This window comes from Stegodyphus dumicola, chromosome 11 (assembly GCF_044657685.1).
Source record: "Stegodyphus dumicola isolate Sdum_Otavi_A_Nest chromosome 11, ASM4465768v1".
Classification (NCBI taxonomy): Eukaryota; Metazoa; Arthropoda; class Arachnida; order Araneae; family Eresidae; genus Stegodyphus; species Stegodyphus dumicola.
Genome location: NC_140778.1, coordinates 84,921,232 through 84,947,334, shown reverse-complemented (window position 1 = coordinate 84,947,334; position 26,103 = coordinate 84,921,232). Strand labels below are relative to the sequence as shown.

The following is a 26,103-nucleotide window of genomic DNA, read 5'->3' as shown; positions in this document are numbered from 1 at the left end:
TAGGTTAGTTTAGTTTAGGTTAGGTTAAGTGCAAGGGCCACCTATAATTTACCCCAAGTAGGTAGGTACAGGCCGCTTTCATTAGCTGTCCAGATTAGCAACACCTTCCTGGGGCCGATGGTATTGTTCTGGTGCCAAGGTGCCACTGTTACCTGATGCAACTATCATTGCAAGATCTACCATTGCTGGAGGAGTCACCGGTTCTCCCATCTTATGCCCAGACCTACTCTGGCTGGTGGAGAACTTAATTGCATATTATGCCTAGCCATTCATTGCTTATAGATACAATCCATGTAGTTAGTTCTTTTACACACTTTGATTATTATTGAGCACTTTGATTTTTTTATAGCAATGTAATTTACACATACTGATTCGTTGACTTGCTGGTGTGCTTAGGTGCCTCATACTATTTATATAGCGATGATTGTGTATGATTTAAAATGCTTTCATTGTTTGCTATGACCACTTTCAGCTAGAAATTCAAACAATAATAATTGGTGGCTTTTCTTTGTATATTGATTTGGTGAGATCACTGTGTGTTGCATAGTTCTAGACTCCTTGATGCCAGAATATCTATTATTTGGGTTATGCACTTCTTAATATGGCTATTACTGACTGCACATCTGAGGTACTGATTCACATCTTGTTCCAATCTTTGTCTTCTCAGGTGCAGATTTATTGTCATTGTGTATCTTTTCAATGTTTATTATTATAGAATTAAAAATTGCTTTTGCATCTTCTTATTAAATTTTATATAAATATGAAATAATGTGTGTTGATAGGGTGCAAGATTTCAGAGTGGTAGGGTGCTAGATTCACTTATAAGTACAACAGTTTATTATTAAATAGTTTTTTTAAAAACCAAATACATTAGTACTAACAAATACTGGTTATTTCTTTCACAAATATTTTGTTTTTTATTATATAAAATTGATACATAATAATGAAAATATAATATATTTAAAACATACCAAATAATAACAGTTTTTGCATTTGATATTATTTTCCAGGATCCAGATACTCCAGTTATAAAATCAGTCAGGACTAGATTACCTAAATATTCTTCTAAATTAATTTGTTTTTGTATTTCTCGTTATTTTGTTCTAATTATTTTGTTTTTGTATTTCTCAATACACCAATCAACTCGGGAACCTCGTTCCATAATCGTAAAGCACAAGAAAGAAGCACTTGAGTCCTCAGGTTATGCTTATTAAATTCAGGTAGCATTACTGGTCTCACTCGAAAATTTAAACGCAAGTTCATAACATAGTCAATCATCATCAGTTGATATATGTAGCGAATATGCATAGCAGTACCTTGCGCCTGCTGTTGGGGGTGAATTTGTTCCAGGAATGTCATTGAAACTATGGGAACTATAAAATCCACCTGTAAAAAGATAATTATTATTTTTTTTAAATTTTGAATGTTACTTTTATATAATAGCAGCTATAGAAAAAGTCACAGCCTTCACAATTAATCACCGAAGCTGACTGCCATTTAAAATCCAATCAGATTTCAACACCTTGTGCAAGCAAATTTAACTATTGCTGTCAACAGTTATTTTAATTTATATTTTTAATTACTTACATTTAATGGATAGGAGTTCTGCCTCAAAATATATACAGCAACACAGAATAGAACAGTTAAAATTAGTAACCAGGAACCACAGAACAAATTTTCATCATAAATAGCTTTATCCCACAATTTTTAACAATGCATCTCCAAATATTTTCATCACTGATATAAATGAATTTTGTTACCATTTTTGCACACTCTGTTATGAGGTAAAATACATTTTCTTGAACAAATCCTATATATAGCTCAGCATTGCCTTCAGTTGTACCAAAATTCATGTGGCACCAGTACAGAGGAAATTAAACTATTTTGAAGCTACATTCTTCTGTAATATTTTTGCTATTTTTGCCTGACCTTGCCCTCCTTTTTTACACCAGGCACAATTTGTGCTCTGATTTCATTCATAATAAGTTGCTATAATATTAAAGTACCATTTAAATTATTACAAAATCAGAAAATAATGAACACTGTTTAACACTTTCAGGGGCATTAACGTGATGTAGTTATTTCTGTTAACAAATATTCACTTACAAGGAAAGTGCACAACCTTTGCCCTGTTCATTTTACCTGAATTCTGCATAATTAGAGATAGAAAGAGATCTTCTCTCCCCTTAAAAACTGGCAAAAGCATATCATTTATCACTTTGCTTCTGATTTATTATTGTCGTGGTTATTAAATATTACCCAGGAATAAGTCTTCTCCCATTCTTTGTCATACTGACAAATTCCTCACATTCAGATGCTGGAGGAATAATATGACAATTGTATCATTTAGGTTTTTTTTTAAAACATTCATTTGATATTTATTCATCTTAACAGTTTTATATCTTGAAAAAAAAAAAAAAAAAAAAAAAGGTGAAAAATAGGGTTAGAAACTAACACAATAAATAAAAAATACCCAAAGTGTTGTGATGTCACCCAGAATAATGCCCAACCTTTGTAAATACAGATTAATATTGCCAAAGCAATAATTTAACTCCTGTTTGAAATTACACAGGGTGTCACTTGGACATCGCACTTTTGAACCTTGCTTTTGACTTAAGTAAAAATTACCTGACAGGACTTTCTAACTTATGTTTGGTGGTTATTACCAGATTTTAAAGAAAATAATAATTTTGGAATTTTTGTTGTGAAAAGCAATTTAAAATGGGGTATTTCTAAAGTTTTACTCAAGTTAGCCATTCATAAACAATAAAAGTATTTTCTATCTATCTATCTATCTATCTATATATATATATATAAAGTTTACTCTTTTTATGAAATAAATAGTAAATAGACTGTTAACAAAAATGTAGAATAGAAACATCTGTCAACCCTACCGGTACTGCATTTTTGCATTTTTAGTTACACACTGATTTAAATATTTGGCTCTTTAATTTGCATATGACCCTGACCTTTCTAGAAACATGACCTCAAACTTTAAAACTAAATATCTCTGTTGATTTTCATTACATAGGTGTCAAATATCTTATATTTTACTTTTTAGAATGCATATAAACTTTTACTAATTATAACTGTAGAAATAATAATGGGACCGTGTAAAAGTTAGATTTCATAACTTTTAAATTTTTTTAAATGATAAAAAGCATGTATATATGTTTTCTTTAAAACCCTTTTGTTATTGGAAATATATGAACATGACCAACAACTGTGGAAATTAAGGCCATATAAAGACCTTTATGGATATACAGTGGATGGACAAAAATATGGAAACACCTTGTGAAATGCATGTTTGAAAAGAAAGATTGATTTTAATGAAATATGTACATGGCGCTGGCATTTTTGACTACTGACGCCACCTATACAACTTCGTAAATGTGCTAAACAGTTCAGCTGTTGTCGGAGAACTGTTATGTGAAGTTGTCATTGCATTATGTCAGAGTTAACAGACTTCGAACGTGGGCAAATTGTTGGAGCACGTATGGTAGGTGCTTCCGTAAGAAAGGTAGTCGAGGTGTTTAGTGTTTCAAGAAGTACTGTATCGAAGATTTATTCCGCATATTTGAAAAGCGGAAAAACATCATCTGCTAAATCACAGCGCGGATGAAAGCATGTCCTGAGTGATCGTGACAGACGATCATTAAGGGCAATTGTGGCGAAAAATAAGAAGACCACAGCTGCAAAAGTTACAGCTGAAATAAATGTTGTGTTACCGAACCCTGTGAGTACCAAAACAATTAGAAGGAAGCTTCGTAAACAGGGAATTGCTGGCCGTGCTGCAATTGAGAAGCCACTCATCAGTGATGCTAATGCCCGCAACAGGATAAGGTGGTGTTTAAGTCATAAAGCCTGGACTATAGAGCAGTGGAAGCGAGTAATATGGTCTGATGAGTCTTCTTTCACATTCTTTCCCACTTCTGGCCGAGTTTACGTCTGGAGAACGCCATTTCAAGCCTATAATACAGACTGCTTGTTGCCAAGAGTGAAACATGGCGGGGGTTCTGTTATGGTTTGAGCAGCCATATCGTGGTTCTCCACTAGCCCCATGATAACTGTGTCAGGGCACACGACTGCCAAGACTTATGTGAACATTTTGGCCGATCAAGTTCATCTCATGGTACAAACTTTGTTCCTCGATGGTGATGGTGTCTTCCAAGATGACAAAGCCCCTGTTCACACAGCTCACATTGTCCAGGACTGGTTTTCTGAGCACGAGGATGAGTTGTCCCATCTCCCCTGGCCACCACAGTCACCAGACCTGAATATCATCGAACCTTTGTGGTCTACGTTGGAACGGAAAGTGCGTTCTCGTTATCCACCTCCAACATCGTTATCTGAACTTGCCAACGTTTTGCAGGAAGAATGGTATAATATTCCCTTGGCAAACATACAGGAACCGTATTTATCCATTCCGAGAAGAAGACTGCAAGCTGTTTTGGATGCCAACGGGTTTCCTACACCATATTAAGCAAAGAAACATGTTTTTTTAAAGGTGTTTCCATATTTTTGCCCAACCCCTGTATATTATAATGATAGAAAGTCAGCGATAAAATTATAAGCACCAGTAGACGCACTATGCATAAATATTTTAGCATGAAAGTTTTTGAAGATAATAAGCGCCATTTGCTGAAGACTATTTAGCATAAACAACAACAATACATTCTTTATAAAATAACAAGATTATGTTTTAATTTTTAATAAGGAATTTTTAATAACAACATAAATCCAGTCTTAGAGCTATCTATCTTCTACTGAGTACACAGCAGCCATGATTACAGTCATCTATGGAACCATCTGAAAACAATCTAATTAATTACTTTCCTTATATATTGCTCAGCAAAATAAATTTAGATAGCAGACAACAGCATATTTACAATATAAAAACCTTCAAAGTAAATAATAAGTTTTAATAAAAAATGCACTTTTTTGTAAAATTATTTATCCTATACATCTATTTAGTAAACCCATTCTCAAAATTTCTTGTCGTCTATATTAGCTGTCATTTGTTTCAAATTTCTAAATTAAGTACCCATTATTTACTTAAATTAAAACTCTAAAATAGCAATTAATTAGATACTTTAGCTACTACAATTCCAGAGAGTGTTTATGACATCCAAATAAATACAAAAATCACTTTACAGAAAGACTTTGCTTACCTCGAGAAATATGGCACTTAAAGCTTCAAATGCATCAATCATTAGCAAGTAGTCAACCTCATATAACAGTCTGACAATTAATCCTTCACCTTGAAGTATATTTGACAGTCTTTGAGCTTCTTTAAAGTCCATTTCAGTATGAAGAATAAAAACAGAAATAGTATCTACTGGAGGTGCAGAAGGACCAGGTGCTCTATCTATTGAAAGGGTTGAAATCTGCTTTTCAACACAAGACACTGTTTCATTCTCATAATTATTTGAAATGCACGAAGCGTTTTGTTTTTCAGCATTAGAAACAGTTCTATTTTTAGATTTATTTGGAATACATGAAATTTGTTTTTCTAAATGAGAGACGTTATTATCTTTGGAGCTCCCTTGTATACTACTACTTTCATATACAATTTCAGATGCAACAATATTCTTTTTCATACTTTTATGCACATTGCTTTCAGGTGTTTCATCTTTATGCTGCAAATCACACTGCACAGATACACAGAGACCAGTTTTCATCAGTCTTGCAGACCAGTTTTCATCAGGATTAATTTCATTATCAATCACTACTTGGCAACAATCACAAAACACAGCATTTGTTTCTAAATAAGAACTGTCATTTTCAGGAAATCGAAGTGCTATCTTTCTCAGAATACCTATAAAAAACTATTATTTAGAAATGCATGTAACAAAGTAAAAAGTTTTTTTAAAAAGAAAAGAAAACTCAGATAAGAAAAATTTAATTATTAGTAATACAGTTTTCTTTTATTAATTGAATACCTGAATCATCTTTCTTAACCTGAAATTATGGCAGACAAAATAATACCTGAAGAACAGCGGAAAAAAAAAAAAAAAAAAAAAAAAAGAAGGAAGCAATTAATTTTTAGTTAGTGAATTGAGATATAACTCCAGTAACCTGACAGCAAAGGAAAATAGAACAGTTTGTTTTATTATGGCACAAAAATGGGTAATTTTATTATCATAAATTAGTTTGACTTTCAGAGGGAAAAAATATGGCAATAGAAGAATAGCATTTGCATTAAGGAAAAATCTAATTCATGATTAAGCACATCAAAACTTTAAAAATTATAAAAAATTTTGGCCTATTTTTATTCACTAAATTTTCATTGTAGCATTTTGTTTAAAAAATAAATAACTCAAAAGAATGAAGTATTATTTGGGGTGGGGAATTAAGAGGCAATATCTAAATTTATTTTGCTGAGCAATATATATGGAAAGTAATTAATTAGATTGTTTTCAGATGGTTCCATAGATGACTGTAATCATGGCTGCTGTGTACTCAGTAGAAGATAGATAGCTCTAAGACTGGATTTATGTTGTTATTAAAAATTCCTTATTAAAAATTAAAACATAATCTTGTACTGTAGCAGGCAGTCATTCATTATATTATAATAGTGAAACTACATATCGAAACTCAGACAGGAAACAATGACATAGCAATAACCTGAGTAAACAAAAACAGAGTTTGATTGCTATAGCTTTTATTTTAACATAAATGCTTTCAATAATTCAATATTATCACCTTCTTCAATTGCAACTGAATGAAAGATAAATACTACAAACATAGATATAGGTGGACAAACATAAACATAGGTGGATTTTAGTACCTCAGCTGTCGAACCTCACAGGTGGACTTACTCTACCCTAATTTTCATGCAGAAATCTTGAGCAATGGATCTGAGGGTCTCCTATCTCTTTTCCCTCTCAGTAGCCTCTCAAAAGGGCTTTCAGCTCAATAGTATTTTAGTGCTCCTATGCAGAAAAGACACTACAGATGTACAAACATCCATACATTGTAAGTATTCAAATTTGACCTATTATAGTCAACTCGTCTACCGCAAATCAAAATTTCAAGAATTTACTACAGTACAAAGTCTAAAATCTGAACATTCAGTATACAAGATGATCTAATTTTTAGACACTGAGAGGAGGGGATTCTCATTAAAAGTCTTGGATTGGAGAATATAATACTTAATAAAAAGTAATTTTTCCACTGACTAACTGAGATTTGTGGAGGTTATGAGCAGGCTCTTGAGTCACTGTACGGGTCTAGCATTTTTCTACCTGATGTAAACAGTAAATGAAGTCTCAAGACATATTTTTTAAAATGGAATGTTGCTTTTTTTTGGGGGGGGGCAACAAAGAAGGTAGGGAAAAAAAAAAAAGATTCTAAGGAACCTAAGCTGAATTTAACCTACCAAACTATGCTTTCTAATTTGACCCAGCTTATTATTTTTTCCATGCTATTTTTATTGCAGCTATCTTATCAGAATTAAAGTTTGAATAACTGCCATAAAAAGATCCTCAGAGTGAAAACATGCTTCAATGCTAATCAAGCAAAAAGAGGAATTACTTTAGGAAAAAAAAAGATGGATGAAGGTACATATGTCTCAACATTATGCAAATATTATGGGACTGCAAAGTCAACAGAAGACAATATAAAAACAGAAAAAAGAAACTATTTGAATATCTTGTGGATTTTGATATCGCACTCAAAATGAAAAACAAAAAATTGTTCATTATACTAAAAATTCTCATCATGACAGAATGATGATTGAATGGATGAGAGAGCATCAAAATGAGGACATGTAAATTATGGGTCAATGCTAATGGTTTAACCCTAAATATTTCACGAGAAAACAGGCTAAAAACTGAATGCACGTATTCAACAGGTTGGTTAATCACATTTAAAAACTGCAATGGTACAAGGCAGTTAAAGCAGGTGAAAAATCTTCAGTTGATACTAAAACAGCTGAACAAAACGTTATCTTCAAGACAAATTTCTAACACTGACAAAACTGATGTTTTCTAGCAATATATAGTCCTCCAAATACTGTGGCAACCAAACCTGATGATGATGAAAAAAAACCTGATACCAAAGATTTCAAAGCGAGACTAATGATTATGGCATGTGCAAATGTTGCAGGAAAGCAAAATGCATAACCATGGGCATTTAACGAATCATTTCATTCCCAAGGCTAGGCAACATTTGAACCTGGATGTTACTGGAGATATAAAAATTGCTTTTCTTACTATTATGTCTGCATTATATTCTCCAATCCAAGACTTTTAATGAGAATCCCCTCCTCTCAGTGTCTAAAAATTACTATGACTATTTGTATCACATTTCACTTAAAATTGTAGTGTTCCCATCTTGTACTTTCATCCAAATTCTACATCAATCATTCAGTCATTCAGTTAGATTTTATGCACAGAAAAAAATCAAATTTTATTACACACACAAAAAAAAAAAAAAAAAAAAAAACCTGAAATTACTTTCTTGCTAACCGAATATATAAAGATGACATGACAGAAGTTTTCCATTGCGATGCCTCAATCATCAATCAGTTAAAGAATTGCGAATTTTGCAATATGATTTTAAATTTGGAAAATTTCCCTGCTGATAGTGAAGAAAGTAACGAAGAGTTAATTGAAATGAAAAGATACTGAATGACAATTTAGTGAGAATTCTCAACACAGCAATTATAGGACTTCAACAATGAAATTTTCTAATTGAAAAAGAAATCACGAGTCATAAAAAATGAAATAGCTTACATTGAAAGAACTGTTTAATAAAACAAGCAAAACAAGATTGAGCTTTGTTTTTTCTTTTTGTTGTTGTTATTCCTCCCTCCCCCCCTTTTTTTGTAAATTTTGATTCTTTTAAGGCCATAAATGTTTCATTCTTTAATAAATAACTATTTTACATTTTTAATTTTAGAATTTCTACATATCATCTTACTAGATTTAAAATGATAATCTAAAATCTAGAATTGCCGAATTTCTACAATTCCAGATCTTGGACTTTGTACTGTAGTAGCTACCCATGACACTATCTATAATGGATCTTGACACAGCTAAAGCATCTGACAAGACCTGGCATACATGTATCATAATCAAGCTCATGCAAATTGATTTTGCAGCCCAATTTATTCACATAATTAATAGTAGCTGACTAATCATTCTTTCTCCTGAGTTAATTAGATTATTTCATCAACCCGTCAAGTTCTTGCTAGTGTCATGCAGGAATCTCTTCTTGAGCTAACATTATTCAACATTTTTATCAATGACATCCCAAGATCATTTAATGTCATTCTAGGACTTTATGCAGATGACACAGCCATCCTCTCACGACACCCAAGCTTGGACTATTCTGGTACAAAATATTATCTCCCCTGCCTTAAGCTCTGGCTCGTTACCTGGAAAATTACGATAAACATCATTAAATGTATTACCATGATTTTTTTCCAGATCACCCACCCTGTATTCCTCCATTAAAAGTTTTTGGATGACTATATTCCCTTGTCAAATACTTAAAGCATTTTAGGAGTGATACTTTATTCTAAATTACGTTGGTATCTCCATATTGAGTCCATCCTCAAAAAAGGGAGATTATCAAGTCCCAGTTATATCCATTATTAGCTTGAAAGAGCCATCTGTCTATTAAAAACAAAGTCTTCTTTACACCTCAATCATCAGACCAATTTTTATGTATGCTTATACAATATGGGGTACTGCAGCAAAGATGCATGTCAACATGCTTCAAGCCTTTCAAAGTATGGTCCTTTGTTTAATCCTTAATGCAGCTCAGTACATTTGTAATGATATGATTCATTCAGACCTAAAAATTACATACCTGCTTGCATTAATCAATATAGTCAAAATTTCTTTTCCAAAATTGAACAAATTAATAACTGTCTTCAACAACTCCCTGCCTACGACTCCGCGATTCATAGTTCAGTACACTGTGAATTGCAGGATGGGATCTAGATCCATCCAATGACGGATCTAGGTCCATTATGGAATCTTTCTGATTGCTAATAGGCAACACCATGCTCCCTTTATGTCAGTTCCAGTAGCGATGATGCCAATGATGGATGCAACACTCAGAGCTCCTGCTTCAAGAACTTAAAATGCTATGCTTATCATTCTCCAGCTCAAGATATCATCTACTGCCTAAAAAGAGTCCTTTTTTACACTGTTATCAGTCTGTTTGTACTTAGAATCATATCTTACCCACATAATTAATTTCTGCTTATGGATCTTACCTCACATTATAAGCCTATAAATCATTAATTGCTTTTTTCTCTTCCTTAATTTATATTGTTGTACTGTATTTAAAAAATATTTTTAAAAAAACCCTAAAATATAAAATACAAAAAGAATACACTTTAAATTCTCTCTTCATGAGCTTTCTTGAGCCATGTGGCTAGCTAAAAATTTTCCATTATTAACTACTATGTATATTTCTCTTTCTGCTCACTTTTAAATTTTCTGATGAGGAGGCAGATGTTTATTAATTGTATGTAACAAAAAGAAACAAAGCAGGTAGTGCTATGTAAGAGTAAAAAATGGAATCAGAAATCATCTCTTTGTAAATGGGTGGAACAAACATGCTAGAATTTTAGACATTGTTTAATGTCCCACATTAAACAATGTCAATTTATATAGATATGTAAAATCCCAAGCAAATCTAATTTGCCAATTCAGTTTTTCTAGAAGTATTCATTTACAAATTCATGCCACCAATTTTTTAAATAATTATTTCCTTTAACCACTTGCGCTACGACTAAACTTCACAGTTGTGGTGCCGTGCGCTACAATATAACAAGCGGTAAAGTGCCTCATTTACGCCACTCCAGGTCTGCGTCTGCAAGTGCATATGTGCGATTATGGCAAAGCCTCGACGGCCATCTGCCTAAAGGGTGGGATGCCTTTGTGGAGGACTTTCTATGGGAAACCGGCTCGTATACACGTTACACATGGGGAAAACCACGAAAACGCCCATGCAGCCACCCCGTTCGTGGGATTCGAACCTCGGACCAAACTACCAGTGTTCAGCAACTTTATCGCTCGGCCGCTGGTGGGCCCACATCTGCGAGTGCAATCCAGAGCTGTAACTCAAGAATAAACAATCTCGTTGTCAGGCGACGTGTGCACCACGTTATTTTAATTTTTTAGCGTGGTTTGAGACAAAAGCATCTTGACGTGCGTGGCACGTCTTTTTAGCGCAAGTGGTTAAATAGGGACTATATTTTGTATATAAATTAATCCATATGTCACTACTTGATATGGCCATAATTATTAATACATAGTCAGTCATTCACAAACACTAAAGCTGGCATGCATGGCAAAAGAGTACTATCACTCATAATGGGAAAAACCAAAAAAGATGAGAAGTTAAGACATGCCTACATCATAAAACTAATTGCTGATCCTCTGTGGCACTCTAAATTACCTCTGCTTCTAAACTTCAGATACATAAACTTTATAAGATTTGTTTACTAATAACTGTAAAGCCCATAAAGGCTATCAATATTAGAAGGAATTTAATAAAAATGAGATTATGAATAACAGTAACGCATCGCTAAGTTTGTCTTTCTGCACAGCACACATGTGGGAAAAAATAAGGCTATACATGCAGAACTACATCCTGCAGTCATCATATAGATATAATTGACAGATAATAAGATATGCAAATATTCTAATAATATGCCATATTGTGTTAAGAAGCTAGTAGCTTTTAAAACAACTATGACCTTCAAGTACTCAGAACAATATTAAAATATCAGTTCTTTTCCAACTTTACTATTATTTTTATTTTTATTTTAGCATACTTCCTTAGCATCAAGAACACCAGTTTATTTTACCTTCATTTTTGATAACATTTTCCTTGCACAATTATATTTTTCATTTCATAGCTGTTTTTTCATTCAACAATCATAGCTTTTTTTCCTTTACTACAATGGATTTTAATATTTTAAAGATTTGAAATATTTCACAGTGATTATGTTTACCCAGCCTTATGACTAAATGGCATACGCATTCTTTTGAGTGCTTGTGAAATAGTGCAATAAATGCTACCCTGCCAGACTTATGACTCATTTAATTGAATTCATGTGGCATCATATGCATCCCAAAGAAAAAAATGTCTGCTATGCTAAATGCCATCTTTTACTTTTATGCTTGTTGTTTAAAACTTTATATTATTCTTTTTATTGCAATGTTTATTAATTAACATTATTTTTTTTTTTTTTATTTTAGTTTTGCAGTAAATTTGAGTCCATATTTTGCCTTCCTTTTGAACAGGGAGAGGGATAAGAGATTTTCAGGGATAAAACCAACAGATATCAAAAGGGAGAAATTATCAACAGAAGTCTAGTAACAAGGGTAGGAGACTTAAAATATAAAACAAAAAAGGAAAGATGCTTAGTATCGAGCCAAAGAAGTAAGTGAAAATGTACCTATATGATATTCAAAATGCATTTGGTGGCTTTAACAAAGTACTGAAATATTTTTGTCAGACTTAATATTTGTACTACAATACAAACTCAATAAACACTGGGAAAAAATACCCTTGACTTGCCCTTAGAAAGTGGCTGCACTTTTGATCCAACAGCTTAGCAAACAATAGCTCCCAGCTCTGACTGGTAAATTTGGCATTTTGGGCTATACATGATATTACTTGAACAGTTGATGGCACTAGCAGTGCATTACTTATTCAACTGAACATAACCACACATTACAAACTACTACTTTGTATTGCTTTTTCCTTACACAACTCAATGCACTGAGGCCATTCGTACACCTGGAGCTCAGCTTACACATACTTCTCAATACAAAGAGACTCATTTATCATATTGGCACCAGTAAGAGCACTGTGGTGGGGGTTTACTAAATACAGAAAACAGATCTCCAACCTGCCACTGGATCATGTCACTTTCAATCTGATGAGTAAAAAGTGGATTAGAAAACAGCTGTTATCAGATTCAATTCTAGCTGGTGAAACTGACATTTTTAACACTATTCTCCTTAACAGGCAATATTATCAGCAACATGTCACTCAACTTCAGACAGCTTGTCATTACAATAACAATATAAAAATATAATTTCTTCAAAATCTTAACAATAAATTAGAATTTGCTTTCAAAACAGTTCTATAATAAAACTTTCATTTATTTAGGGCAGCCATCAAATTATTTTCACAGCATACTAAAATACATCTGGATAATAATTAACACTGGCTGCAACATTTTGCTTCTCAGTATTTTATGCAATTTATAAAAACAAATCTATGAACAAATTCTCATTATTTTCTCTATTACTTAGCTTCAAGTAAAGCAATATTAACACAAACAAATACTATTTCTCGCAATTTTTCACCAAAACAAATGCAATTAAATATTGTAATAAAATTTAATTTCTTAAACCTGAACAATATTTTCTTGCAGAACAAGTGAAAATTTCTGGAATATTTTATTTTCTACTTTAGTAAAAAAACTTATTAAAATAATCTACAAATATTTGCTTACATTTATAATGATACATTCTATCAAGAATCTTGCATTCAAATGGAGTTTTAAACAAAACTTTTGGGAAATGCACAAATACTTACTTCGTACAAATGGCTGTATATGAACTAAAATGTCAAATCTTTCTTTAGTCAGAAAAACTCTAATTATTTGTTCCAGATATACACTTTCACTTAAAGGACCCCGCAAAGCACAATAAAATGGGAGCAGTCTGCATAATGGTGCATGAGTTTCAATCTCCTGAAATAAAATTTTAAATTTAAAGCAATACAGTCAAAAGTCGTTAATCCGGACTCGTCGGGACTTCGGCGATTCCGGATTATCGATTTTTCCGGATTATAGATCATCAGTTTAAATCTGGTAAGATGGCATGCAGAAATTACAAAATTAAAAATATGAAACTGTAATTTATGAAATAAAGAACAATTATGATCTAAAGGGTATCAAAATTTACAAAAAAAAAAAAAAAAGCTTAATATTTATTTGTTTACTTTATTAAACATTTCCTTCAATGTAAGTTGCTTCGTTTCATGTGATAATACTTTCTCTTTAATTCTATTAAACAGACATAATTTCTTGTTTAGTTACAAAGTTCCGCTGTTCAAGTCCTATAATTGCTGTGTTGAGAATACCGACTAATTTGTCAATCGAAATGTTTTCGTTTTCAATAACCTCTGGGTCACTTTCTTCACTATCGGAAGCGAATTATAATGACGAGGAACTTGTTTTAAATCATATCAAAGACAGAATGAAATACTACACTTAGTATGGAATTATAAACCAAATAAAATAAAAACATCTGCCCTGAAGATAAGGATAGTGTTGACAGATCAACTCCCAATCCGCCGCGTGAAATTGATAAACAGATTTCGGATCTCAAAACATACTTTCGCTTTGTAGATACAAATTACATATTAGTAAATATATATCGGAAATTCTATTTGACATAATCTTTCTAATCTATCATAATCTAATAATGACGTTTCTGCCCCCCCCCTCTGCCGCAGAGCAGCGTGAAATTGATAAACAGATTTCGGATTTCAAAACATACTTTCGCTTTGTAGTAAATATATATCGGAAATTCTATTTGACATAATCGAACGTTCAAGCTTACTTTTATAAAATTGCTCTGACAGTCTGCAAAAAATAATAAGCCGGATCCAATTCGAAGATTAAGGAACAACGCAATCGGCAACATTAACTGAATTAGATAACTTTAGCTTAGCGTATAACTCCGTTACAATTTAAACGCGCATGCGCACAAACATATTCGCAGCCGTAAGGGTCTTACGCGCTCTCGTAAACGCCTGTGCGCATGCGTGAACACGACGCATGCGCAGAAAGTTTGTAGCTTTGAGGTCCGGATTATAGATCATTCCGGATTATGGGTGTCCGAATTAACGACTTTTGACTGTATATACCTAAAATACAAACTTTCATAAAACAGATTTGCTGAAAAATTTTTAAAATAAGAGAAAGGGGGAGAGAAAAATAGCTCCTTTACATAAACATTCCTACACTGCTTCCCCAAAATAAAATATTTCAAATTAAACTGCTTCTGTAGTTATGAAATTTAATTGACAAATAACAAATAGTATGAAAAGTTATTGAATAACATAAATAAAGCCCCATTAACTGGAATTTTATTTTAATGAGCATTCTAATTAATGGAGGGATTTTTAAGTTTCTAGATGCTGGAAGTGCGAGACATACAGTTAGTGCGAGACATACAGTTAGTCTGCGTACATCAAGAAAAGTAACATCAAATCCAAATTTTAAGGTGCGAAAAGGGTAGTTTATTAAAGTTTTATTTTTTAAATATTTAGTTTCAATAAGGGACTTTGAAATTATTTAACTGTAATATTTTCATATCTAATAATTTATGCACACTAATTTTTAAAAGATAAGTGGCCAGAAATCAAAGCCAATAAAGTTTGCGTACAACGCGAAGGAGGCGGGGGATTTTTAATCTAACTTTTAAACTTCAAACTTGAGAATGCAAAGAAGGTTACACTTTCAATGTCATTGACTTCCGAAGCGAATTTCACGTTGATTGGAAGATGTTATTTCTATTTTCTTTGACGAAAATGACAAGCAATAAAAAAATTCCTTTAGTTACGAGACAACTAATTATCAAATTGGGAGATGAAGGTAAAACTCTTCGTTATATTGGTAAAACCATTGGAAAACCATTTTCTAGTGTGCAAAGAGTTATTCAAAACTATCTTGACACTGGTAGTCTTGCTGTAAAACCAAGATGTGGGAGACCGAAGAAGCTAATGCAGAGAGAAGAAAGAAAAACTCTTTTATGAATTAAACAAAATCCTAAATTTTCTGCTGCAAGCATTGCAAAAGAAATTTTTTTAACTAACAACAAGGAAATTTCTCCTGAAACTGTACGAAAAGTGCTGCGAAAAGCCGATTATCATGGACGCAAACCTAGGTCTAAGCCATACATTTCCGAGACAAATAGAAAGAAAAGAATTGCTTTTGCCAAAACACATTTAAACTCTTTGCAGGACTTCTGGAACAATGTAATTTGGTCAGATGAAAGTAAATTTACAATATTTAAAGTTAATGGCCACCCTATTGTATGGAGAAAACCAAGAACAGAACTGAATCTGAGAAATTTAAATCCAACTGTCAAACATGGAGCTGGCGGTGTGATAGTATGGGGGTGTATGTCGTCGAAAGCAGTTGGAAATTTTCACATTATTGATAAAGTCATGGATAAGTATGTTTATCTGGATATTCTGAAGAAAAATCTACGAGACAGTGCCCGAAATTTAAACCTTTCTAATACCTTTATTTTCCAACAAAACAACGACCCGAAACATAAAGCTATAATTGTGAAGGAATATCTCCTCTATCACACTCCAATACAGTTGTGTACTCCTCCACAGTCACCAGACCTCAATCCAATCGAACATTTGTGGGCAAAATTGAAGAAATGAATTCGAAAACACAATATTACGTCGTGAAATGAGCTAATTAGTAAATTGCAGGAAGAATGGGCGAAATTTACGTCGGATGACACTGAAAAACTAGTTCAGTCAATGCCCAGACGTCTGCAAGCTGTTTTGAAGAATAAAGGATATCCTACAAAGTATTGAAGTAATGTAAAAAACTTATATTTTGCTTTTTTTGAAAGTGTACGCAGACTTATTGGAAGGAATTTCTGAGTTCTTTTAATAAAATATATTTTTGAAAAAATGTAAAAAGTATTACACTGATATTATTTACTTTTTATTTAAGCTTACAATTTTAGCTAATAGAAGAAAAAAATGCAATGATTAAAATACATTTTCCTATGCTTTAAGTGTTTTTTTAATTTCAAATTTAGTCTGTACGCAGACTTTTGTGACTAACTGTATGTGTTCCCACTCACAGGTAAAAGTCTTAAGTGTCCCTTGAATGTCCACTAAGAGAAGGTTCAGTTTCGTTTTATAATTTGCAAGAATTCATGCTTACTTTACAAATTGTCTATATTTTTCAATTAAAATCATACCACTTGCTTGGTGCTTTTTCATTTTGGTGTATTTCCTTGACACCAGGTGTTACCAGTTCCATTTGGCTTCTTTCCTGGCAATAATTGTCTTTATAATTATTGTATAACTCATGCAACCATATTTTTCATCTAATCAGTTTATTTATTTATTAGCCAAAAAGGACCATTAGCCCAAATGGGCTATTTGTCTCAAAATGAGATTTTGTATTGAATCGCTGAATACGACGTACAACTATTCAAATTGTTGCCACCAAATATTATCGCACTTTTGCCATTTTTAGATATGTATATATCTCATATATATTATTCTGAGGTTGTGGCTCTTGGTTACGCACTGCTTCTTTTTTTTTAGCATCGTTTCTCTCGCCCTCAAACGAACTCTTAAGTGGTATGCTTCTTGGCCAATGGGATATGAGACCTTAGGTAGAAGGAGTTTTACGTCCGATACAACCAAGTAGGAGCAACCTCCTTTGGCAAGTCTCATCCGACCCTCGCACTGTATTATCATAATTGCACTGTATTATTTTTAAAGAAATTAAATAATGAAAATCTGCATGAATGTATGAATGTTTTTCACAATGTACAAAATCTGATGTGTACACTTCCTTGTACGGAACTTCCACATGACTTCCTTGTACGGAATATTAAATAATACACATTTTTTCTTGCATTTCATTTAAACTTATTGGATTGAATTAAATCTACTTCGCCGACAGCGCATAACCACAACAAAATAAATGCATTCTTTAAAATTCACTCTAGTATTTGTTTACCATAGCGACACTCTGCCGCGAGGTTCACTTAACAGTATTATATTTCGTTCATATTATAACTCATAATGCACAAAATTTATATCATTTAAAGAATAGAATTATCTAATCGTTGCCACATGTTCTATTCAAATACTACAGTCAAAAGTCGTTAATCCGGACTCGTCGGGACTTCGGCGATTCCGGATTATCGATTTTTCCGGATTGCGCAGTGGTAAAAGGTCTTACGCGCACGTGTAAACGCCTATGCGCATGTGTCAACGCGGCGCATGCGCAGAAAGTTTTTAGCTTTGAGGTTCGGATTATGGGTGTCCGAATTAACGACTTTTGACTGTATAACAAAGCTAGAATGATGTATAAAAGCAATTAAGCAAAAAAAACAAAAAAGAAACAGATTTTCACAGACAATTTAGTATTTCTCATTTAATTAATTCAGTTCTCACTTCGCGAGAAGGCAAAAATACGTAAAAACTCAAAACATCTATATTAAAAATTACAAAGTAAATCTTAAGCACTTATTTCATCGAAAAAAATTCCAGAAAGGATTAAGCATGACTTAATTGGCAAAAATAAATGAAGGCGTTATCTTTGTTGTTGCGAAGCTAAGTTTCTCTAGATTGGCAACAAAACCATTAGTCTGCTGTTTCAAATGTAAACAATCAATGGCCGCCATCAAAAAAAAAAAAAAAGGCTTAGCTGCACTTAAACAAATTTAAAATTGTTGATAATTCTAAAAATATTGCATACAGATTTACTAAAGGCATAAAAATCTTAACCTTAACCCAAAAAATGTACAATTTACAAACATATAAGAGTAAAGAAACTGAGATCGCTGAGCCGGGTAACAGAGTGGATATATATATAAATATATTTATATACGTTTGGTGCTGCCGATTGTAACCAAAATACGAGGTGCACATCTACACGTTATAGCAGTCCTATATATAAAATTTCAACATTCTTAGGCTACTCGTTTTTGAGTTATGCGAGATACGTACGTACGTACATACGTTCGTACAGACGACACAAAAAATTCTGTTCAGAATTAATTTTAAAGCAGTTTTATAATTTTTTGAAGGAAAAGAGTATTTTATTCTGTCCTTACGTACAGATATCACGCAAAAACTTTGTTAAATTGCATTCAATAGCAGTCAAAATGTATATTTTCGTTGAAATATGCTGCCTGAAACTTTTCACAATCACAATACTTCCTTTTTACTTCGTACAAGGAAGTAAAAAACAATGGTACCTAGAGCCATCAAATTTTGAATAATGTAGGAGCAAGTGAGAATGCTTGTCGAAAATTTTAAATATATGTGGTTTTTTAAATATCTGGTGACTTTGCTGTTGAACTGAATTTATGTGGCGTAAGTGCAAAAATTACGATATTTAATAAGCAAAGCTAACACACAAAATGTTAATAATAAAAAGACAAAAAACATGTTTGCAAGCCATCATACTAAGAAAACTGAATACTGATATCATGACCTGAGAAAAGAACGAAAAAATATATAAATGCATGCCAATATAGTCAAAAGTCGTTAATCCAGACACCCATAATCCGGAATGATCTATAATCCGGACTGCAAAGCTACAAACTTTCTGCACATACATCAACGCATAATGCGTTCATGCATGTGCATAATACTTTTACTCGTGCACATAATACGTCAAATTTAGTACAAATATCGCTGGTGGTCCACAGGAATAGTGGATCATACTGGATATTGGAAGTCAGGATTTCAGACTTTGTTCTGTACTTGAAATATTGAAAGGACTATTATGAAGAACTTAAAGCTTCATAAAAATACTAGTATGTATCCAGCATCAGAAAGCACACACAGACAATTTACATGATAGAGTGTAGAGACATTAGGTATTTTTTTGGAAGCAAGAGAAGTGAAAAATGAGACACGGCTTCGCCAGGAATCAAACCACAGACCTCTGGAACACGCACCTAGCATGCAGACCACCACACCAAGAAGGTGGGAGAAATAATCTTATATACTCCCCATTTTAAAAGGTGACTGGGGTTTTTAGGGGACCCAATCACCAAATCCTGGGTGTGGAGAATCATCATTCACCACTCTTTTAGTTTGGGTGTCACCGTAGAGTCATTAGGATTTTTTTTTTTTTTTTAAAGCCAGAGAGATGAAAAATAAGCAACATCTTCGCCGGGAATCAAACCATGGGTGTCTGGAATACGTGCCCAGTGTGCAGACTTTCACACCACGAAGGCATGCCAAGAAGGTGGGAGATATACCTTATAAGAGGAGTTTACTACAGTAGACGCTCGTTTTTACGGACTCGTAGGGACTACGAAAACAGTTCGTTAAATCGAGAGTTCGTAATTTAGAAAGGCATCGGAAATTGTTAGTATTTCACATTTTAATGTTTTCGAGACAGGTTAGTGATACTATTCCATGCTTTTATTTATGTATTAGGAATTATTGTTAATAGTATTAATACTTAATAAATTATATCCATTCTATTAAACAAACAAGAAATATAAAATATTTGTAAAACGTACCTTTATTAAGTCATTGAGCAACAAAATAATCACTTATCTTTGTCTGTTTTAAAACAACAGATTGTACAATGCAAGACTCCATCTTCTCTATATTTGTTAGCATTTCACAATTATCACTGGCCTCAAAAAATCGTCTAAGTTCTGACAAGTATTCAGCAGCTTGTTTTAAAGTTGGTCTTGGTGTTACTTCCTTTTCTTCTTCTTCTTCTGGATCTGAAAGTCTCTCATTCTCGTTGATTATGCTGCTAATAATATCGTGATTCGATATTTCCTCCGTGCAGATGACATTAGAATCCATATTTAAAAAATCCTCGAATGAAAGTTCTGGCAACTGTGGATTTCTACAGCGAAGTTCATGCATGAGAACCTCATCTTCGTCGTGAGATCTATTGTCATGGATTTCTTCAGTTACGTCTGTTTCTTTAATAAAACCTGCATGTCGAAAGGCTTTAGAAATTGTTTCATCTAAAACATCATTCCATGCACTGATTGATAAATGCATTGCACCAAGAATATCAATCTGATAAGGTTGTTACCTTTCCAATCCAAGGATTACTCTTTGCAAGAGCACTGTCTTATATTTTCGCTTGAAACTATTGATTATCCCCTGATCCATTGGCTGTAAAACTGCAGTTGCATTTGGTGGGAGATATTCCACACGGATTGCCTGAAGCCCAGTGACTTCCATGTGTGCAGTACAATTGTCCACGATTAGGAGAACTTTGCGCTTCTCTGCTGAAAAACGGTTATCTAAATCTCTCAACTATTTTTCATAGATGTTGCCAGTCATCCAGGCCTTATTATTAGCATAATATGCAGCAGGAATCTTCTGAACATTTTTGAAACACCTTGGTTTCAGATATTTTCCAATAAAGAGCAGAGGCAATTTTTGTGACCCAGTCATATTGGATGCAATCAAAACTGTAAGTCTCTCTTTAGCTTTATTACCTCCAACACATTTATCTCCTTTGTAAGCTAATGTTCTTTCTGGCAAAATCTTAAAAAACAAAGCCGTTTCGTCCGCATTAAAAACGTCATTCCGAAATTTAAATTTCTGTAACCAACCATCCGATGCTTTAAAATCTTTGATGTTTAATTTGGAAGCAAAAAAGTGTGCTTGTTCTTTAAGTACATTTCCATCAATTGGAATGTTTAAGCTTCTCATCTTTCGAAACCAAACAAGCAAAGCCCTTTCCAAATTTGGGTGTTTTGATTCTTGAAAATATTTTCGAGAGGAGGGTCCACATTCATCGTTTCCGTTTTTAGCTCCAAAGATCTTCTCTCTTGCCTTTAAAATCGTCGATAAACTATTTTTAGGAATTCCATATTTCTGAGCAATTTGTGTCTTGCTTAATATTTTTTCGTCAACTTCTTTTAAAATTTTCTTCTTTATTTCAACCGCTAAACAAATTCGTTTCTTCATTTGCGACATAGCTCTAAGAATCTTACTTAACCAAAACTGGCCCAATCTCCCTCTCGACTAACGAGACTTCACTGATTGAGTTGTCCAGATCAAATGACTATGACATTACAAAAGGCAACAACTCTCTTTTAGAAGCAACCCAAAACCCCTTTAAGACGAATGGTCTCACTCCCACCCAACAACATCAGGCCGATGCTCTTCTGAGAGCCTCCCACAACAAACAACACCATAAATTTGTCCTAATTCCCCCTCTTCTCCGCCCCTCCTTCCTTACTGTACTTCTTTGAATGTTTCGCACTTGCTGCCTCAAAATAGTTGGAGATTTTATTTGACCTTTACACTTCGTCCCAATGAAACACGCAGAAGTATGAAAACTGAGTTCGCAAAAAAGAGATTTTCCTGATTTGTAGTTCGTAAATAAGAGCGCAAAATTACATTACATCTATGGGAGTGTATTCGGGATGATTCGCTAGTTCGTCAAATCGAGAGTGTTCGTAAAAAAGAGGTTCGTAAAAACGAACGTGTACTGTATTTTAAAATGTACAGGTTTAGAATAGGAGTGTGCTATCCTGGACTACATAATAGTTAACAGAAGAAGACTGTTAATCCAAAACTAAAGATAAAGGCAACTCTGGCATAAAAGCTTGGCCGTGTGTGTATGTTATTCACTTCTTCATAGATGTAATATGGTTGGCCCTTGTGGCAAAATGAGAGCAACTTTCCTGTGATGAGATAGTTAAATGATTGAAGGTTCTAGTCATTCCTGATGAATGCTTAACAAGTAAATATAAGGCTATTGGATAGAAACAGTAACAACAGACAAGAGTAACAATAGAGATAGACTATCAAGATGCATTGCAAATTTATTTTATTCATTCATTGCATATCAAACTTGCTATTTCTTGATTATGTAGTCCATTCCCAGAATTTTTGAAAGTCACAAATTTCAAGAAATATTTCCCAAAATCTTGACAGAAAAATATTCATATATCAGTGCATACCTATGTTGTATAAAAAGTCAACTGCCCTAGTAATACGCTGTACGTAAACCTTTTTTATTGGCCATCAGAAGTTTTATAGGGTTCAGAGTATACTAACAAATGGAAGATTATTTCATGGTTTACCACACCTCTAAAATTAAAGCTCAGAACTCATTTTCTTTTATATATTTTGTCAGACTGAACATAATTACAGCACTTAGTTTTTTCACTACATGTCCTCAAAACTAATGAAATATAAACTATTCTTCTACCCCTTAATATTTTAAAAACTTTTATTAAAGATAGTTTAGGACTATGAATATGGATTATTCATGCATTAAAGATATCAGAAACGTAGCAAAAATTAATGTATCTTAATAAATAAAATTTTAAAAAAGATTAGAGATTTATTAAAACTGCTATTAGTCACATGATCAAAAGAAATAACTTAATGGAAAGAATACAAATTACCTAAAGAAATTATAAATGTATCTGAAATTTAATTTTATTTAGTTATTTCTTCATATTTATACTTAAAATAGGAATTTAATTACTCTGATCTCATACCAAATTTAATAATTAAGTACATTTCAATCATTATTTAATAAATTATATTTATTAACTTGTTTTTAAAAATTCAAATAATAAAACCAAGCAATCATCATAGCTATTAAATCATTATTTAACAAATTAATTTCATCAACTTGTTTTAAAAATTTCAAATCAGAAATTTGATTGCTGAATCTTCATTAAAAACACTAAACAAACATGAGGAAACTTACTGATATAACTAGATGATTTGAAATACCCATTTCTTCAATATATTCTTTCCAGTAATCTCCTGATGAAGTCCGATGCAGAATTACAGCCATGTGTCTTAACACTCTGTAGGTATCTCATAAACAGGAAAATTTGTCAAATATCTAAGATTTTTTATGTAGAAATCTTTCAATGAATCTTCTATAAAATGAAACAAATTTATTACCTTTGATTTCTTAAATTAGAATAATAATGGCTTAACACCTTTTAATATTATAATTAGTTGAGTTTATTTATTATTATTATATCCATAATCAAAATCCTTTGTTTCAAAACATAAAATTGAAAATTAAAGGAATTATAAAGCTATTCAAAAATTTATTATATTCTATTAATTATTTTAAAATTATGTTAACCAAATTTTAAATTATTAGAGAAATACGAAAGAATTGTTTTCTCATCTACCTTAAATGAGGAAAGAAAGCACAGCATTATCACACTGAGTGGGGGAAAAAAAACTAATTGTAATATCTAATAATCTTTAAATATTATCATTTTTAAGATGTGTGAATATCAGTGATATAGGAATGTTAGAGAAAGTAGGCACACTTACTAACAATTCATTATTAGCATATTAATAGTGTTTTATAAAAGAGATTGAACACTTAAGATTCTGAAATTAATTTCAAAAAATTAAAATGCATTAAATTGAAATCTTATGTATAGTTACTTAATGGTCTTCTGTAAAGCATGTGTTTATGTTCTTTTTATACTACATTTGTTTTTCGAAAATAAAATAGCAAGCTTGAAATCAAATACCTTTTAAGAAAAATTAACTTGAAAGTTCACTGATGTGACTATAAACAAAATTATATGCAAACTCTCCTTAAGTAGCTATAGAACTTGTATTATTTTATGGTTTTTTGTCCTAGCTGTTTCAAGACAGTATATGACATCAGAAATCTATAATTTAGCTCTCAATCTAATTTTCAACTAGAAAAAGAAGATTTATTATAAATGTTTTTGAAATTATTAAAGTATTCATCAGTTCTTTTATGCAATAAAATGATCATAGCATCATATATTCAGAATGAAAGGAAGAAGAGGATGATCAATGCTGGGATCAATACATAATACAATACATTATTAAAGCATAAATTAAATAACTGAAAGCAGTATAAGGTCTAAGAAACAGAATTACTTTTTAATTCCAGTAGCATTATAACAGTAATCCCATTTACTACTCATGATGATAAAGAAAAGGTTATGTTATGAAAAATTAGAAATATTACTCTCATTCTCAAACTCTGTGAGAAATAATAACATTAAACTGTGGAATAAAATAATATGATAAAAAATTCAATAAATACACAATCAGATGCTCAGATCATTAATTTGTGATACAGCAGACAATAAGCTTAGCTATAAAATTAAAAATAATGAAGCTGGTGCAATGATATGGAAATAAATGCCATTCAAAATGTAATAGTAAGTTTACTGAATGAAGATAAACATACAGAGTTTTAAATAAAATTTGAAATCAGCAGCAGGGCCAGTGCTAGACTTTTTCCGTTGACCTGTGCAAGCTTTATGGCTCCTAAATTTTGCCACCTAATACTTTCCTAAATTCTTAAAATTCTCTCTTCCCCAACCTCTAAAAAATGCTGATTCCATATCAAAAACATTTTTGCCTGTTTACCCCGTTATAAAATTTTCTACCTGATTATCAAAAAAAAAAAATTTAAAGCACATTCTTTAATATTCGTTACACAGAACATGAAATACCTAATTATAAGAAACATTTCCTCTTTACTCTAGTATTATACACATATTCTATCATATTATGAAATTTTCAATTTCTTCTCTACTATTTTCATGAGCTATAAAAAATGTGAAATACTTATAAATGTGCGATAAAAAGACATATTTTCTTCTTCTTTTTTACAATCATTTATTAGATTATCATTATGAAAAACATCACTGTCCAAATACTTATATGTTTTTCCCCCTTTCCTCACACAGCCATCAGCATATTAATAACTACAGAATTTACATAATTAAGAAATTACCTTGCCATTCTTCTTCAAATAATATTTCTCCAAATAATATTTCTTCCATTTTCGTTTATGCTTCTTCTTGTAATATTATCAAAAAATATTCATTTTTAAACAAGGCATAAATTTGTAGAGTTCCTTATCTGTAAAGGTTAAAAGGGGAACTACTATGATACGCGCCCTCAAGTCGCCAAATTCCACGCTGCCATATTGCTATCTAATAGAGCTGGAGCAAACCGCATGTATTCGTTACTGAGTAACGGGTACATCGGTTGACTCGAAGCACCGATTCGGTACTCACAAATTCATTTCGTAATTCGCATCTGTTCGTTACTCGCATCTGTCGTACGATGCGGTTTGTTCGAGTACGAATGATGCGGTTTCTATGCGAATACGAATGATGCGGTTGCTGTTCGAATAGGAATGATACGGTTGCGTCACAATGCGCTCATATTTTTCATAGATAATTTTGAATTTTTTTTGGCATCGGGCAAACTCTTGTTTACATTATGTGTTTTAGTTGAAATACTATTTAGTTGTTGATATTTAAGAAAATCAGCAATTTTGATAGCGCGAAGCGTTAT

General features: G+C 32.5%; 2 protein-coding genes across 4 annotated transcripts in view; one reads left to right on the top strand and one right to left on the bottom strand.

The window, feature by feature from the left end:
- The window catches only part of LOC146994177 (uncharacterized), a 269,374-nt gene extending 251,818 nt beyond the window's left edge, over positions 1-17,556 (top strand). For both annotated transcript variants that reach the window (XR_015044060.1, XM_085826954.1), the window contains exons 2-3: positions 12,228-12,411; positions 17,356-17,556. Coding sequence is in view for 1 of the 2 variants with exons in the window: in XM_085826954.1 (XP_085683080.1) it covers positions 12,228-12,284 (57 nt within the window). In the remaining variant the exon portion in view is untranslated. The remainder of the gene's footprint in view (positions 1-12,227; positions 12,412-17,355) is intronic.
- LOC146994176 (uncharacterized) lies at positions 891-25,739 on the bottom strand. Of its 2 annotated transcripts, none has more exons than XM_085826950.1 (5): positions 25,535-25,736; positions 23,489-23,666; positions 13,579-13,735; positions 5,172-5,818; positions 891-1,386 (listed from the first exon to the last, which is right to left on the bottom strand). In XM_085826950.1, exons 2-5 carry the CDS (start codon positions 23,576-23,578, stop codon positions 1,108-1,110), a joined length of 1,173 nt encoding a protein of 390 aa, XP_085683076.1. In that variant the 5' UTR covers positions 23,579-23,666; positions 25,535-25,736; the 3' UTR covers positions 891-1,107. The 2 variants fall into 2 exon arrangements, with proteins under 2 accessions (XP_085683076.1, XP_085683077.1); XM_085826951.1 differs by lacking the exon at positions 891-1,386 and adding an exon at positions 4,678-4,809 and having other exon boundaries at positions 25,535-25,739.
- Positions 25,740-26,103: the final 364 nt, after the last annotated feature.

Coding starts and splice junctions, on each gene's coding strand:
- LOC146994176 (XM_085826950.1), bottom strand. CDS start 23,578: ATGGCTGTAATTCTGCATCGGACTTCATCAGGAGATTACTGGAAAGAA. Junction 5,819..13,578: donor TATACAGCCATTTGTACGAA/GTAAGTATTTGT, acceptor AGTTTTTTATAG/GTATTCTGAGAAAGATAGCA. Junction 1,387..5,171: donor TAAGTGCCATATTTCTCGAG/GTAAGCAAAGTC, acceptor ATCTTTTTACAG/GTGGATTTTATAGTTCCCAT.